Source organism: Watersipora subatra, chromosome 2, assembly GCF_963576615.1.
Source record: "Watersipora subatra chromosome 2, tzWatSuba1.1, whole genome shotgun sequence".
NCBI lineage: Eukaryota > Metazoa > Bryozoa > Gymnolaemata > Cheilostomatida > Watersiporidae > Watersipora > Watersipora subatra.
Window position 1 is genome coordinate 67510263 of NC_088709.1, and position 17296 is coordinate 67527558.

A 17296-nucleotide genomic window follows, 5' to 3' on the forward strand; every position below is an offset into this window, starting at 1 on the left:
ATTAGCATTACACTAATTTACAAAATCTTAGTGGCTCAGCCCATTATCAATTTATAAGCCAGACCTGTCAGTATCGAAGAGTTGTTTTTTCGCAAAAGTTTTATATTGCAGTCTGATACATAATGGTTTTCTTTCAGCCGCATTGATACATTATCATTATTTTCAATATTTATTTCGGCTACAGGAAAATAGATCTTGTGATTGCAATTGAAAACTAATGTATGATTGTCGGCAAACCTGTCTTGTAAACCAACATTTTTCTTTTTCCACTTGGATCAGGCACTAGTAGTTGATCTGTTCTGACACTCATAAGCAGGTTTATCTGTTCTGACACTCATAAGCAGGTTCATCTGTTCTGACACTCATAAGCAAGTTCATCTGTTCTGACACTAATAAGAAACCATGTAGCTACTGAAGGTTCCCTGTGGCTACAAGTCTGAAAAATACACATTTCTTCTCCAACTATTTAACACAATTGCGTATATTGTAGGCTATGAAGAAAATTTGGTATAAAATGACGTTATGTTCAAATTTTACTATACTCACAAATCAAGTGCGAAAAGCTAAGCTATATATTACATGAAGATCTCAGATTGACATTCATTGGCTTCAATTGACTTCATTATAAATGAAGTAAATGGTAAAATATATTGTGAGGTAGGGAAGACAACTCTACATTTGGACATCATGAATGTTATAGTTCTCACAAGAATGCAAAACTGATAACTGAACCCTAAAGGCTGGTTATTATAAATACAAGAATCATTATCACATAGTAATTTAAGGATCGTATCACAACATACAGTCTAACCTCAACATACGAAATTGGTTTGTTCTGACATTCGTTTTGTATGTCAAGACCATTGTATGTTGAAACAAATATTCATATCATAATACACATGGTTTTGTTTAATTGATTCCAAAAACTAATAACTATTCTGCATAATTACATATTGCATCAAAATGACTGAATTATATAAAACTATGCAAAAAACTTGAAATACAAAACTAAATAGATGTGAAAACTAAATTTATTAAGGAATTATCACCTAAAACAGGTCTTAGTTTTTATGTTACTTACGAAAATGTAATTTTTCGTTTTGGTCATATGTTAGGTTAATCAGTTGCTTGAATTTTAGGTCACTCGTTGAAATATTCCAGATGATCGTAAGCCGAGGTTTGACCGTATAGTAAATGAGTAGTGTTTATGCTGGCTATGGCAGGTTGTTACTGGAATCATGTGAATCTTAACAATTTGGTACACTACCAACCCTAGGCTATGTACAGCTGGATCTGAGGCTTTAAACTTTTCTTTTGGGAACATAAAAACATTGCTATAACATTGTTGTGTAGAAGACTACTTTTTGAGTTTTATTTATATAACCATTACTCTTTGTGGGATATAAATTTGTCTTTTCAATCCTTGTCCATTCTATTGCATCTGCTAGTACAGACTGCGTAGGACTGCCAGTTCAGGTTTTCTAAAACATATTTACATATAGCTATACATTCTTCGCAGCAGTTGACGACGAGCTTATTTAAACTGAGCTGACTTTTTGAGAAGAAATATGACCATTTTGGAGAGGTTATTTAGGGTCAATATTAAGATGCTAGACAATCATTAGCTTCACTAAGAATCTGGAAAATCATAGCTCTGAGTGGCTGAAATATCAAATCTGTGTGTAGCCAGATAAGTAGCGAGTAGATTTAGTTTTATTTTCCGAACTGTGTTAAAATGATTAATTATTTAGGCAACGCTCATAGCTTGTTTTTCTGGAAATTAAAGCCTCGCACTTAATAGCTGCGAATGATCACATTCAATTTGCTGGATGCAATTTATGTAATTCAAAACACCCGGCAGCTCGTCAGTTCAGATTCAGTTCTCGCTAACTAATCATTTTGATATGCCGGTCAAATTTTTTTAATCCCCAAAACGCTATTCTAAGTTTAGTGACTAGAAAAAATTTCATTATCAAGAAGCTAAAACCTACATATTTTAAATTTTAAAATGACACTAATCTGAATGCAGAAGCCTGTTATAGGCCTACAACTTGTTAAGCTTGTCAGTGTAAATGGATACGGTGGAACCAGTGTGAAAGCTTTGTTCATCTCCTTCTGACAACTTGGCCGTGTGCCGACTGGAAACTGGTTGAAAGCTGCGAGCTCTGAAAGCTCTGGAGTCAACTATCCACATTTACAGGCATATATACATATATCACATTTTACAGGCATACGCATTGGTTGAGAGGTGTGACACAAGAGAGGCGCACTACTCCAGAGGTTGTGATGTCCTTGCAATTATAAACCCTACCTCACGGACTTCATATAAACAGGTGTGATCACTTTTATGGTAGTAATTTGTCGGAATGTGATTGTGTAATATATGACACAGCCGTCTAGGTCATGACACAAGCGATAAAATACCAGCGCTGTGGCTAGCAGTGACACCAAGTTTGCTGTTGCGACATCATGCTGCTAACACATTTGTGAGCAATATATATCAGTAGAAAGGTTGTGTTCTAAATAAGTAATATCATTTATCCATAACTACCGCACCAGCTGCTATAAATGCTTAGCTAACCTTCCTCTGATGTTGACCGTGCTTGTAACACAGCGCACTGGAAATATTTTATAGCCCTGAAACGTTTACATCACTAGTCATCAGCAGCAGATATATAGATATACAGACAGATAGATTGACAGATAGATTGACAAATAGATAGACAGATAGATATATAGACAGATAGATAGACAGTTAGATTGACAGATAGATAGACAGACAGATAGATTGACAGATATATAGACAGACAGATAGATAGACAGATAGATAGACAGATAGATTGACAGATAGATCGACAGATAGATCGACAGATAGATCGACAGATGGAGAGATGTAGATAAAAGAGAGACTGCTTTATAATGTGAATTAGTAGTGTTGATATGAACCTTCGAAATCTTTTGTGACAGCCTATCAGAGCACAGCATTAATAGTAGCGAACCTATTTGATTTCTTTAATATTAATACAAAAATTTTTTATAGTTCACCCGATAGCCATAAAACTGTGTTTTCACACACACTCTTTGGTGAAGGCATTTTATTTACCAACAGTATCTATGTAAGTTATCCACCGCAGCAAATGCCTAGATGGTCAATTCATAGGACCAAAAGTGTCACCAGAATATCAATTCGCAAACAATTTGGTATTTAAAACATTGGCTGAAAACGATGAATTGTTTTCAAGGCCGTTTGAAGGTCAGAGATTATTCGAAGTTGTAGACCCTATATCATGTTTGACCCTAAATCATAATTAAGGGCTCGTTTGGTTTCCCACTGTTGTACGGCATTACAATGACAGGGTACACATGATGCCAAATAAAATTGAAAATAAATTTAGGTTTGCACCAGAGTCAGCTAACACGTTGGTTAAAATCTCCTATGAGCAAGAAGACAACTCCAAATCTTCAGGTCAAGCCTGATAAATACCGTGAAAATTTGTCTAAATCTGTTCAAATGCTCTGTTTGCCTGTTCTGCATGTACTCTGCATTTCCGTGGACGTTTGTGCTGAGAATTATTCTCCATGTTGTTGCTTATAGCTGAATTGTATTGTAGAATGCATCCGTTAGAAATGCTAATTTGTCCTTGGGTCTTCCTGCAATTCAGATAAGCCCGCAGAACCTCCAATTAAAATTAACACCAGGTGAGGGGCAGGTATTTAGAAACCTCAACTCTAGTTACACTGGCCTCCAAGCAGCGCTGGGCTGATCCTCTACTCATATAGAATTTGATTGACAAAGCTAGCAAATATCATAAACAACTAGCATAGTGAAATGAGCTTTGTTCTGAGATAAAAATCACTGCGGTGGAGCACCGCTATGATTCAGTGATATTGATATCCAGTGTTGTTTTTGGCAACAGCTTACGGCTGGCCAGTACAGTTTAGTGGAAGTCTTTGATCTAATTCATGTGAGGACAAATCTCAAACATAGCTCACAATGAAACAAATTAGTTTGAACTGGTCGATCACATCTTACCCAAATTTTGCTGGCTATTTCATCCGACTCCCTGATCAGCCAATGGAAGGCTAGCTGCATTCTGAGTGAACCTTAACATTATTGCTTTCATGCAAAAGATCGACCAATAGTATAAATCTAATTTCATCCAATCCATCGTTTATTTTGGCATCATCAAGCCTTTTGCACATACGCTCATTCATGAAAAAGCCGCCATATTTGTAGAAAACGACCGTTTTTTGTTTTATTTAATAGTACTTTTTGGCGTCGTTTTGATACTATATTAAAAAAATTGCAAACAAAAGCATCGTTTTCAAACATTGCAAAAGCTTCATGTTTTTAATGATCAAATTGTCTATAAAGATGGGCGACAACGATAATATTACGTCACAAAAAAATGAAGGATAGGGGATGATGGAAAATCAGATTATATCAAGATATCCTCAATGTTAACACACCAAACATGAGGAGACGATTACTCACCATTTTGTCCCCTCACTAAGCCACATGAGTGAATCAGCTCTAGAATTTACCATGTTTGAGTGCTTGTTTAACTTTATCAGACTATATATTGAAGGCTGAATACAAACATTCAGCTGCCACGATGAGTCACTCGATGAGTCACTCGCTCTCCTGCCTGCTGCCATGGGCGGACTTTGTTACCATAATTAATAGAAGCTGTGTTCGGAAGCCTCAGTTTGAAGTTGAGCAAAAAGATTGTGTCATCTAGGATTCACAACTCGCAATATTTTGTTTGATGGACCGATACTATAGCACCTACATCAATGGACTGCCTACCAGTACAGTAGGCTCTCCTATAACATTAATTCCACATAGCGTAAAGAATTTATGTGAAATTTTATCTTCGTGCTACGTAAAAAATTCCATATAAGATAGTTTCAAGTCAGGGCGAGTTTTCAAATTCGATTTAAACGTTAATCTATCTTGCCGCACTCTGGAGAGAAAAAATGATCTGCGTATAGCATTATTTCTATTATATATACAGCGTCCATGACATTCTAGCTCATTGCGATAGATTGTCAGATGTGTTGACAAAAAAGAGAATAGGATAGCTGCGCATTTTTTTGTAAATACAAAGGCAATTGGATGGTCCAGGTGTTACAGCGTCGATTTACCGATCTATATGTCACGAGTTGGAGTATCGCTAAAAATTCTCTTTTATTTTAACCTTGACCCTCGGGTACAGATACATGACGAACTGTTAGTACTGCTTTTTTATTGTAAAAATATTTTGTTGTTTCGCTTATTGTAGACATATAAAATATTTGTTATTAGATTTATTTTGCAGAATAGACTTTGCTGTTAAAAAATAAGCAAATCGTTGTAAATAAACTTCGAAGATGCGCGCTCCCCATTAACCTATTGTAAAATTACAGCAATCATAGTCTGTAAAACCAGTGAGATTGACGGGAAAAAGGAGAAAAGTTGTTGATACAAACCGATAACACTGCAGTTATGGTATAGCCCACAAATTAAAATGTTAAATCTACTTTTTTTTGATGAACTAGGCAATTTACATGTATTTTACTGTTATTATAACGTAAAATCCCTATAACGTAACCCCTTCCTGAATGAATTATTTACATTGTAGGGGCATCTACTGTATTTTGGAATATTAGGACGTATAGTTATTACACCTGACCATCTGTCACAAACTGCGAGAGAACTAATATAGTTTTATAGTACGCTAGTACCATTTTAGTCTAGACTTCTGTGAGAGATCGTCAGGCGTCATAACATCCTACACAATTATTCCGATGTAGTGGAAGGGGAACGATTAGTGCAGGTGTTCAAGTGTTGGTCTACCAAGCTGAATTGTCTCAAGTTCGAATTCCTCATGATACAATTTTTTTCAACAGCCAACCATTGCCTTGGATACACGGACACTGCTCTTATTATAGTAAACATTCCTTTTGAGTTTGTATATGGACCTAATAATAGATATATGATATTCTCACTGATGTTTTTCCTTGCAGGCAGGTCGGTAAAGATACCAATAACATTCCGTATCGCAGAAGACTACCCTGTGGATCTCTACTATATTATGGACATGTCTTACTCAATGCTGGATGATAAGAGCAAGATCATTGACCTTGGCGAACTTTTAGGTAGGTCACCTATATAGGTCACTTTTATAGGGCACCTTCATAGGTCACTTTTATAGGTCACCTATATAGGTCACTTTTATATTCATGGTTTATGCTTCGCTCATTGGCTAACTCATCAATCTGTTGCTGTCAGAGACACAAACTATAATAATAAAAATTACATAAACATTTTTCATTGAATAATACTTTACAACATACAGTAAACGCTCCTGTAACACACATTTCGAATAACGTAAATAATTTATGTGAAGTTTTTGCTTCGTACGATGTAAAAATTCCATAAAAAGTAACATGTCAAGTCGGGGCGAAAACGAAGTTCTCAAATTTGGTTCGAATGGTAATTTATCTTGCTGCCCTTGTGAAAAAATGACGTACGCATAGCGCTATATATTATATAGCCTATAGACCTTTTATGACATTATAATCTGTTGTGATAGATTGTCAGATGTGTCGACAAAACAGAGAATAGTTAGCTTTGCGTTTGTTCGTTAATACTTGAAGGCGATAGATTGGTACAGGTGCTACAGTGTTGGTTTACCGATCTGAATGTCCGGATTGGGAGTATCGCTGAAAGTTATCTTTTATCGTAACCTTGACCCCTGGAAACAAGTAGACCATGAACAGGTAGACACTGTTCGTTTATAGTCCCACGACCAAACGAGCGGAGCGAAGTTTGTGAGTTTTTATGATAAATGCATGTGCACACAACTTATGAAAATTATTCATCAAAAATGAGACGAACCCTTGTCTCGAAATCTCATCAACAAATTTAACCATCGGTTTGTAATGTCGTTAAAGTATAATAACGATACAAAACACATATAAGCCTATTTAAATATGTTACCAAGTCTTTGTAAATTGTCGATATTCTCTTAAAACTTACCCATCTGAACGGGTTATACACAAATAGACAAATTAATTTGGCTGAAATTCTTCACAAGACGCTTGACAAGCTTGGTTTAATAAAAGTTAAGACCGGAAATTGAAACGCCGAGCAACAGAGAATAGAACGATTAAGTCGTGCGCATTTCACGGAAAAATAACGTGCACATTTCACCAGTCTATAGCATTGTCGAATTGCCGAAGGTTTCTGTAAATTAACGTAGGAGAACTGAAATCTGAGTACTTTGGTATTCTAACTGATGTCCAACGCAGTGTAAGTAAAGGAAATGACGATGATTTTTTTTAACGATCCTCATGAGGTTAGTACAATATTTAATTATAAGTTTGGATGACTACAGAACAATGACTACGTAGTACAGATTTTCTAAAAATCTATATAAATATCACAACTTCTTGATATTGCTAGCTATGATGTTTGTAAATGTAAACAAAATTGTGCATTGGTTTTATATTATTACTATATCAATAATATTGGTTATTCTAATAATATCAGTGCGTTTTACTTCTAGTATTGGCCAATATTGCATTTCTCCTGTTGCAGGGGGAGAGATATAAACATATAATCTTTTCCTTTCATTATTGCTATTTGTTGTATATAATAACACCCGCACCCAGTACATTACAACTACCATTGCAGTTATCCTGTTATCCTATTGCACTGCAGTGCCATTTGACTGCTAATATTGCATTTCTCAACCATCAGTACCCTTTCTTTTTTCCATTATCACTTTGGTCTAGAAGTAAAATGCACTGATCCCATGACCAAACACAAGCGATTTCGAATATTTCTAGACTGCGCGACCTTTAACAGATACTCTATACTTATAATAGATATTGCAATATCAACAATTAACCAATTACTCGTATACCTGGTTTCAACCCAACCTTACCTCCAAAATAAATTGTTAGTTGCACTTTTTTAGAGTCGTGCTCCCTCAAATTTATTTTATATCATCTCAAACAAGTCTCATTTACACTATACTCTGTCAATTCCTGCTGAGAACTACTTTTTAATAGTTTGGTCATGGGCTGTATGACAGTGGAATTTCTAGGTAGACACTGTTCGTTTTATAGTAATAATATATTTTTGTTTTGCTTTATTGTAGACTGATAAAATATTTCTTATTAATTTTCCTTTACAAAATAGACATTGCTGTGTTGAAAAAAACTAATCGGTGTAAAGGAACGTCGAAAATTTGCAATCCTTATCAACTTGTAAAATTACCGCAATGATCGCCGATAAAATCAGTGGGATTGATCATTAAAAGAAGGAAAACTTTCGATGCAGACCACTAACACAACAATTACGATAGGCCTATAGCCTACAAACCAAAAATTTAAATATAGTTTTTCCTTTTTGTTTGGCCAACGGGGTGAGTTTGGAAGGTTAGAAATTAACATGTATTTTACTGTTCGTCGAACGTAAATTCCCGATAACGTAATTTTTATTCCCTACAACGTTCTTGGAACGGATTATTTACATTGTAGAAGCTCCTACTGTAGGTAAACGGTAAAATTGTAATAATTTTTTTATGTCTTATGATTGGCGAACAGTCAAACTGCTTGTTTTGGTCGTTTTCGGATTTCTTATAAGTCCTTATTGGTCGGGTACGCTTAAGGCATCTAGATTCTAACCACATACAACTAACACACTAACATGTTAGGTTTTTAGAGGGACAGTGGATAAGCGTATGAGAATAAACACATGCTTAGCAATGCGTCATTAAAACACTGACCCCAAGGTCATTACAAGTGTTTTCAGTGCTTTTAGGCATCAATAGCCAAATGATTGTTTTGTAATCAGTGGAATGTGCTAGTTTTTTCCTATACTCGTTTTTCGGGTCTCTAATCATTGAGAAAACAAAGGATTCAATAAATGGTTATCACATATCCCATTTTAAAATATTTTTTGGACGTTTTATCACATGTACCCATCAATAGTTTGCTTAAGGAACCTAAAAGCATAGGGAACCCTGAAGTGTGCTGAACCCAAAAGCGACATACCGTTTACGTAGAATTGTGAAGCTATACACTGTTTTCTTTGTGCGTATGAAGCGGATATGGAATTGTATGGACATTGAGTTATCGTGTAGTAAGTCGTTCAATGAACATTCGCATGCGTCAAATTAATGCAGGCGCTTTGGTAAAAAATATAAGGAATTCTACGCCAGAGGTCAGAAGGTCATCGCAGCGCACTCCTGTCTCGCTTAACAGCACGCTTCGAAACAGGAGCTACTAAAATGAGGAAAGTGTTTAAAATGGAACTGCTGTGTCTATCTTTTGCAAGCATGAAACATTCTATAACATTTTGCCAGTAAAAAACTTTGCTTCACTTCTAGGTTTCTTCCGTTTCTATCTTGCGGATTAATTGCATCAGGGAAACATAGTGGCAATTACATCTCCATGTATCATTGCATAAATAAAACAATACATAATCATTAGATGACGCTGTCACAAGCTTACAAGAGTGTCTACGAGTTTAGGGTTGTCAGCAAATTTAGATGTGTGAGGAGGATGTGGAGGCGGGGAATTCAATCCCACCTTTCACTCATCAGGCTCCTACAAAGTTTACATTAGGAAGAGCAGATGATAAGCCTGTAATTGTTTGAGTAACAGACACATTGTATTCACATCATTGTTTAACTAACAAGTGTCATCTGGATAGGAGGCAGCGACAGTGGCAGCGTGCCTGATAAGTCATGCATTGAGTAATCTTGTTTTGATTAATTACAGCTCGTTGCTTATATACAGTTGGCTATCTGACTGAAGTTATCTCTCCTACCGCGTGCTGCTTACCGGAGACGTAGCTTCATGGTTATCATTAATTATTTTTTAAGGTTTCTGGTCTCTTGATTCAGTCAAGATCTATAACAGTGAAGACTTGCGTGTAATCACTTGAACTTTTTTCTGATATTAAAATTGTATTCTCAACTCTCTACGTTATTTTCTCCTCGTATTTATCAAAAAGCTCTTGCTTTCTGCCAATCTCTTTCACTCCTCAAGCTCTCTAAACTAAACAGATAAACCTTTGTGATGCTATGTAACACAAACTTTGAATTTAACTTAAATAAATTTAGCTTACTAAACTCACACTTAAGTTTTAATATTTTACGAAACTTTTTTTAATTTTGTCGTCCTAATTTTTTATGATAAATCTGTATTCGGTTTGGCACATTTTGCGTTCACTATAACTCTTAGTCAACTTTTTAAAAACTTTTTTGAACCTGATTTGCGGAGAAAGATCGAGCGATGCTGCTCATGAATGTGGCCTATCGCATACTTGGCCACCGAGAACCAGCTCGTATGCTCGTATCTCAAAAAAGCAACTTGCTCAAAATGCTGCTCCTATCTCGATTTTCTTGTATCTTGGGGCACTGGGTGTTTGGGCATTCGTATGTTTAGGTATGACTCTAAGTATAAAAAATTTCCATTTTTTACCAGCACTAAAATATAGACACATTCAAAGTTTTTGCTGTATACTCATAAGTGAAGTATTGCTTACATGGTGACTAAAACATGCCGGCATCAACATTTCCTCATTACATTGGAGAGAGTGCAGCCCAGTGAGGAAAATTTATAATTGTTTGGGGCATAAATCCGAGCACGAAAAGTTTATTACCTTATAAAATTGGGAAAACTTTGTGTCACACCATCTTTCAGAGGTGACTCTAAAGGTCATTGTGTTGTACTGTTTCTGGCACTTGTGTGCTTTAGCGCAATCTCTCCATTAAATACATTTTTCGTATGCCAAGTTTTGGAAAAAAAATTGCCTGATCGATTATAAATTGCTGAAAATTTTGCCACCCATGTAGTAATCACAATGCTAGGGTCCACTTCATCATGTTGGTGGTTGCTATGTTGACAAATTGGTTGCAATGTTGACAAATATATGAGTTGTCTTCTCTTACATTCACAGTTATAATTAACCCTTTCGCTGCCAGAGACACATTTATGTGTTTTCTAGGGTCGAGTGCCACAGACACATTTTTGCGAATTTCCCAGCAATTGTGTAGTAACTTCATTTTATTATTCCTTTACAACATAACCCACGGTCTTTAGGACTTTTATAATATTAACAATGTTGTCCGAAAATATCTCTATAAAATTAGCCTAAAATAACGAAGCAATTTTAAACTTTTGTTTGAGAACTACTAACCTAAAGACGAACAATTTTATGTAAGTTTTGCTGAGGTATCGCGCGAGCCAGAAAACAGGTAATTACTTATGTCGATGACGTTATAGCTAATTCAGATTTAGATTTTCGTGATTATACAGACAATTAAAGTAGCAGCAGTGACTCTGATAGTGGTGAAAGTAATAGTTTTTTAAGAGTAAGGGAATATTGTGGAGGATCGTCTTAGCATCGTAGCGATCACCTGACATAGCTTTATCATCGCACAAAGTATAGATACAGACGGTTCCCTACTTATGAACATTCGAGTTACGAACAACGGTACATACGAATGCATGTACGTTGTTCGTAACTCGATTAACTTTCGAATTATTTGTTTGAACTTTGTTTGAACTTTACATACGTATTGTAAAGAGATTTGCCGGCCTTTACTTGGCAAGATCTCTACTAATAAATAAAGATAAGAGAGTGCATGTAATTTCATTCAGCTTTTAATTAGCGAAGGAAATTTCACTAGCCAAAGAGCGTACGGCTATCTGTTCTGCTCAACTAAATGAGCGCACTCATTTATATACAATAATATCAACCGCTCCGGCAAACGGTAAGAACACCGGCTAACAAGGTGAATAAATAGGACCGCTAGCCGTTGGTATGACAACAATCTAAGTGACGATAAGTGATGGTGTTATTACGGTATATCAGATATAACAATAGCATAACGAGTGAAACAACGATATGATAAAAGGACAACACATACAAAAAATAAGACAACAACGATAAGTGATAGCATAACGATTAAAACAACATTATAATAGAAATGACAATAAATAAGAAATGCAGTGTCATGGCCCGGCGTCCACCAAAGTATTATTTCCATTTTATTAAATATTTTTTTCAGTACAAACCAATACAGGTTAATTATACAAGCCTTAAACATACTTATATAAACCTTCAATATACTTATATAGGCCTTAAACATAAATTATAATACAAAATATAGCACTGAAGCAACTTACGAACAAATTCACCTTACGAACAATCGTTCGGAACGTAACGCGTTCGTAGGTTGGGAACCGTCTGTACATTGAATTTCTGGCATAGCAGTGTTAGTTAAAATATTGGCAAAACAAAATATGTCACAAAAATGTTCTAGATAGAGTTTGAAATGGAAAAAATATTGCATACATATCATGAAGCAATATCGGCAATATTCGGTAAAATGGCTGGCACTAGGCGGATAGCCGAATTTGTACATGGTTAGCAGTGAAAGGGTTAAAAAGATGACTCCTGCATATGATCTTAAACGGACAACGGTAAATGCCTTGGAATAATTTATACATTGCCAACAAAATGCTTTCATGAATATAGTGTATTGTTTTCACATTTCCTGTAGCTAAAGAACTGACAGATATTTCCAAAGATGTGAGGCTAGGTTTTGGTGCATTTAATGAAAAACCGCTGATGCCATTCATCAGCACCAGACCTGCTTTACTGCAGAACCCGTGTATACCATCTGGCATTTGCGCACCACCATATGGGTACATTCACCAACTATCTCTTACCAACAACACTTCCATATTTGGGGACCAAGTTCGAGAAACCGAAATATCTGCTAATCAAGATGGACCAGAAGGTGGATTTGACGCTCTCATACAGGCAATGGCCTGCACAGTAAGTCTCCGCTGTCTCTCATACAACAACGCTAGTTGGTACATTGGAGACGGAGCTGTCTGGATGTTGGAATGCGCAGTCATTTTGGATCTTTTTTCTGACAGCTTTTATGTTGGTTTACCAACTGTTTGTTGCTGACCAGACTCACTCAACAGGAAATTGTTGCATGCTGATGCATAATGTACTAATCTTGCAATGCTCTGCGTGAGTTGCGTGTATCTCACATGTGCTGAAATGTCTAAGCTACAAATAGAATAGCTTGGGTTTTCATTTTAGAGTAGCGTGCATCATCAAATGGTTAACTAATGGCACAGGATGATGAAAATATTGCAAAAAAACAAGTGTTGAGTTCAACATTTGTTTTCGACTATCATTCATCCTAGAAGGTTTTTGGAAGGGGGTTGAAATACTGACTCAATTTTTTCCATTAAATTCTAGTGTGAATGCCGTACTTTTCGGACTATTAGCCACTACTTTTTTCTGACGGTTTCAGTCATGCGGCTTATATAAGGGTGTGGCTATTCTGTGGCTTTTTCTTTCATCGCTAGGGCGCATTAACCAGAATCTCTGGTTAGTGCGCCTCTAGCGGTGAAAAAAAATACAAAACAATGCCTAACGGTACTGTTCTGTTGGGGATTAGGTTAAAAAGTGTCGGTTAATACGGAACAGTGCCGTTAGGCACTGTTCCGTTTTAAACAGCAAAGTTGCTGTCGCGTTAAAAATCACCGTCCTGAGTTCTGCGGCCTATACAAAGGTGCGGCTTATATATTGTTTTCTTATCGTTTTTGGAAAATAACGCAGATGCGGTTTATATAGTGGTGCGGTTTATAGTCTGAAAAGTACGGTAAGTTCAAGCTATGAATTGAACATTTTTACACCATTAACTACATATATATTGAGAGAGTCAGAAGTAAATAAAGTGCACTGAATTTCCTATGAATTCATGATAACTAGAAAAGTCTGGGTTAGGAAATGTATTTCTATACCCGTAACAACTTGTACCCAATCCTCAGTATCTCAGACTTTTTGTGGAAAATATAAAAGTGTAGAAATAGCTTGAGTGTTCTATTCTAACCTATATATAAATATCAATGTTTGTCCATCTGTACTTTCGTCTGTCAAGCTATTGGGGTAAGGTTTTAAGAATGAAAATCCGCTGTAAACTGGATTTGGACTCATCTCTAGTCTTTGATATAATAAGAGCTGTCAGTCCATCCGAAGTCACGCTAAGAGCGATAGGAAAAAAGATTGCCCCACACAAGAATAAAAATCAAGGCGGTAGATTCAAAAACAAGAGTGCTACCATTTCATCACTTAGGGGCCTTTCTACTTCATCAGATATTTCTCAATATATACTGATTTCTCATGATGATCTGTCACGGGGACGGGACTGACAAGTGAACAAGTAACAGAATAAACTACACACTAATAAATTATGAAAATGTGGTCAGTATTTTGTAAACCACAACCATAGCATACTAAAGGTAAGAAACGAGAATATTAGTTGAAAGCTGAACTGGGTCATAAGGTTTAATTCATTATTGAAAAACTTACAAATTGTATAATAAATCTATTATCTCAAATCATTAGAACTCTTCGAGAATTATCCTCTCAAAGCGGATAACTCCAAACATGTTCCATGAGTTCTCATACGTCAAGGTATTTATTCCTGCATGCTACGTTATGATAAAAGCTGGGTGTTTGCAACAAGTCTAGAATCATGCTGCATATGTTTATTCAGAAAACCAAATTTAAAGATTTTGGTTTTCTGGTTATGGTGGGGTGTTCTAAATTTTTTTTACCATCTGAAGCAAAGTACCTCAAATTTTTTTTCTCAAATTAGTTTGAGATCTAAGACATTTTTAAATTGATGTTGAGCAGTGGATAGTCGGAATAAAATTTGCTAAAGCTAAATGTGTAGTCTTACCAATTTTTTTCATACAGAGTCTGGCCAAGAAGTTGGAATTTTCCTGCCTAAAGCCTGGTTCCCATATCGATTGCGAGACTTCTGCGGTAACTTGCGCAGCAAAACGCTTGTGACGATAGGCTCGGCGGTATCTGTTCACATATAAAGCTGTATCGCTAAACATAATCGCGTAATCAAATAAAATGTTTGCTCGCTATGCCATTTCTATAATGGTGACCTTCACCTGTACAGTGCATTTCGGGAAGGTTTTGCCTGCGTCCTTTTGCGAAATTTGAATAGCGCTAAACTATTGCATTGCCGCCGGCAACTACCGGCTGTCTACAGCGATACCCGGCGCGTAGGTTCCCATTCCACGCTAATAGCTTGCGGGGCTGTCGCCGGTGCTTCGCGACGTATATGGGAACCAGGCTTTAAGTTATATGGTTCTATTGAAGGTTGGTTCTACTGGCTGTGTCCTCACCTATGTGTTAACTCATCTCTGTTGTAGAAAAAGATTGGTTGGAGGGAGGACTCGAGAAAGATAATTCTTTTTTCCACTGATGCGCAGAGTCACATTGCAGCAGATGGTAGAGTGAGTAACCTATATTGTGCATAATTCGGTAACTGTAAGGCTGTGATTAGTTTTATAGCAAAGAAGGTTTAAAAGAGACCAGACTTTTAGACACCAATGCTGACATGTTATGATGAATTTTTTAATTAGGTTAAAATATAAGGCAGTGTCACTAGCGTATAGTATTCCAAGCTTGTTTACTTGTAGACTACCTGTCTATTGAATGTAGACAAGTTACTTGTGCTTTGCTTTGGCAGGTATCCTAATTTTTTTGTTTTTAATGTGAAGGTCAGGGTCTTAAAGGTGTAAAACTGTTCGACATTAATTTTCAGTTCCAATTGTTCTTTTTCTCTCTTTAGGCTCTAATAAATATCTTCTATAAAGATATGTATCAACAATTCACTGTGCATTCTTATGTATGATTATTGTTGATTTACAATATTATTTTATGAACTTTTTCTTGATAAAACCAGAAGTTTCGATAATTTTTTTATCAGGATAAATTGTTAAACACAAAAGCGCAGTGTAATTTTTATTTACCGTAGACAATAATGTTAGCCTTAAAAGAAATTACAAAGTAAAACTGAAAAAAATTTAGGGAAGTTTCAGAAATCACCTCGTTTAACGTTTTTTTTTTCGATTCTGCACTAGATTTCAACTCATGCGTTTTGTAATGTTGTTGGTTAAGTGAAGGCTTCTATCCTACAGCTCTGTTCCATATCCTATGCATTAATATCTTCTTTTAAAATTTATCTTCTAATATAACTTTGATTGTGATGTTCTATATTGACTTGAGGTTTGCGAATGTATACTGTTAACCTTTCATTTTATTTAACTTGTGCGCACCACAGGCGCGACCACATGGCAATGAAAACGAAACTTCCGACGTGCACAAATCTTTCAGCTCTCACTATTCTGAACCGAATTTAGAAAATTAACGTCATTCCAACTATTTCCTGTGTTAATATCACGCAATTCCAATCATGTCTTATTTTTTACCCAATTCATAAGCTTGATCATGGATGACAGTAGAACATGCGACGCTGAGGCAATGAAGTAGAAAATTCATTGTCCAATCAAACACGAGTTACCTTTACCCATTGTCCAATCAAACACGAGTTACCGTTACCCATTGTCCAATCAAACATAGTTACCATTACCCCTAGCGGAACAAAATCAAGCATGACTGAAACCGCTCGGTTTAAAGCTTATTTGTTTCAGCAACTTAAGCTGCTTCATTCAACTGAGACTTCTGAAGTCAAAATAATTGTTTCTGTTGCTGTGTGACAACCCCTTAAGACTTGTGCCATCTTGAATTTTTTTGCAAATGAACTTTTTTCTATATTCATTCTCTTCTAGTTTATTGAAATATTATGTCTTTGATATATATTATTTTAATGTACTACTATGCATATATATTATATATTATTTATATATTATATAGATATATTTAGACTTGATTTGGCAGACTATCATTTCTGGGATGTTTCCCATTATGTGCAAGCAAACTAAAAATAAAATAAAAACTTAAAAATATTAATATAATTTTAATATATATTTTAAGAACTTGGTAAAATCATTGCATTATCACCAATTTATTTGAAATGCAAGCTTAGACTCGGCTCATACGAAGGACATTCCGCTAAGCGAAGTGAACGAGCGTTGTAAAAAGTGTCTTTCAACTGGTCATGTGTAGATTGCTGGAGTTCTTGAGCCAAATGACGGGCATTGTCACTTGGAGAGAAATGAGTACTCCAAGTCTACGACACAGGACTACCCATCTATCAGTCAAATAGCGAGCATAGCCAGTGAAACAAGCACGAGTATTATCTTCGCTGTAGCGGATTATGAGTCGGACTACAGGCTAATTTCTCAACATATACCAAGTAAGTGAACATGTGCTGACTGGATTACAGTCAGCTCTTTAAATTATTCCATTACAGTATGATTGAAGTCTCGGGGTATACACGAC

General features: G+C 36.0%; 1 protein-coding gene across 1 annotated transcript in view; it reads left to right on the forward strand.

Moving 5' to 3' along the window:
• Window positions 1-17296, forward strand: part of LOC137386912 (integrin beta-6-like) — a 54715-nt gene that overhangs the window by 15326 nt on the left and 22093 nt on the right. Inside the window, exons 3-8 of the mRNA XM_068073135.1 lie at window positions 2229-2333; window positions 3612-3699; window positions 6010-6141; window positions 12570-12847; window positions 15262-15345; window positions 17021-17210. Coding sequence (XP_067929236.1) covers window positions 2229-2333; window positions 3612-3699; window positions 6010-6141; window positions 12570-12847; window positions 15262-15345; window positions 17021-17210 — 877 coding nt within the window. The remainder of the gene's footprint in view (window positions 1-2228; window positions 2334-3611; window positions 3700-6009; window positions 6142-12569; window positions 12848-15261; window positions 15346-17020; window positions 17211-17296) is intronic.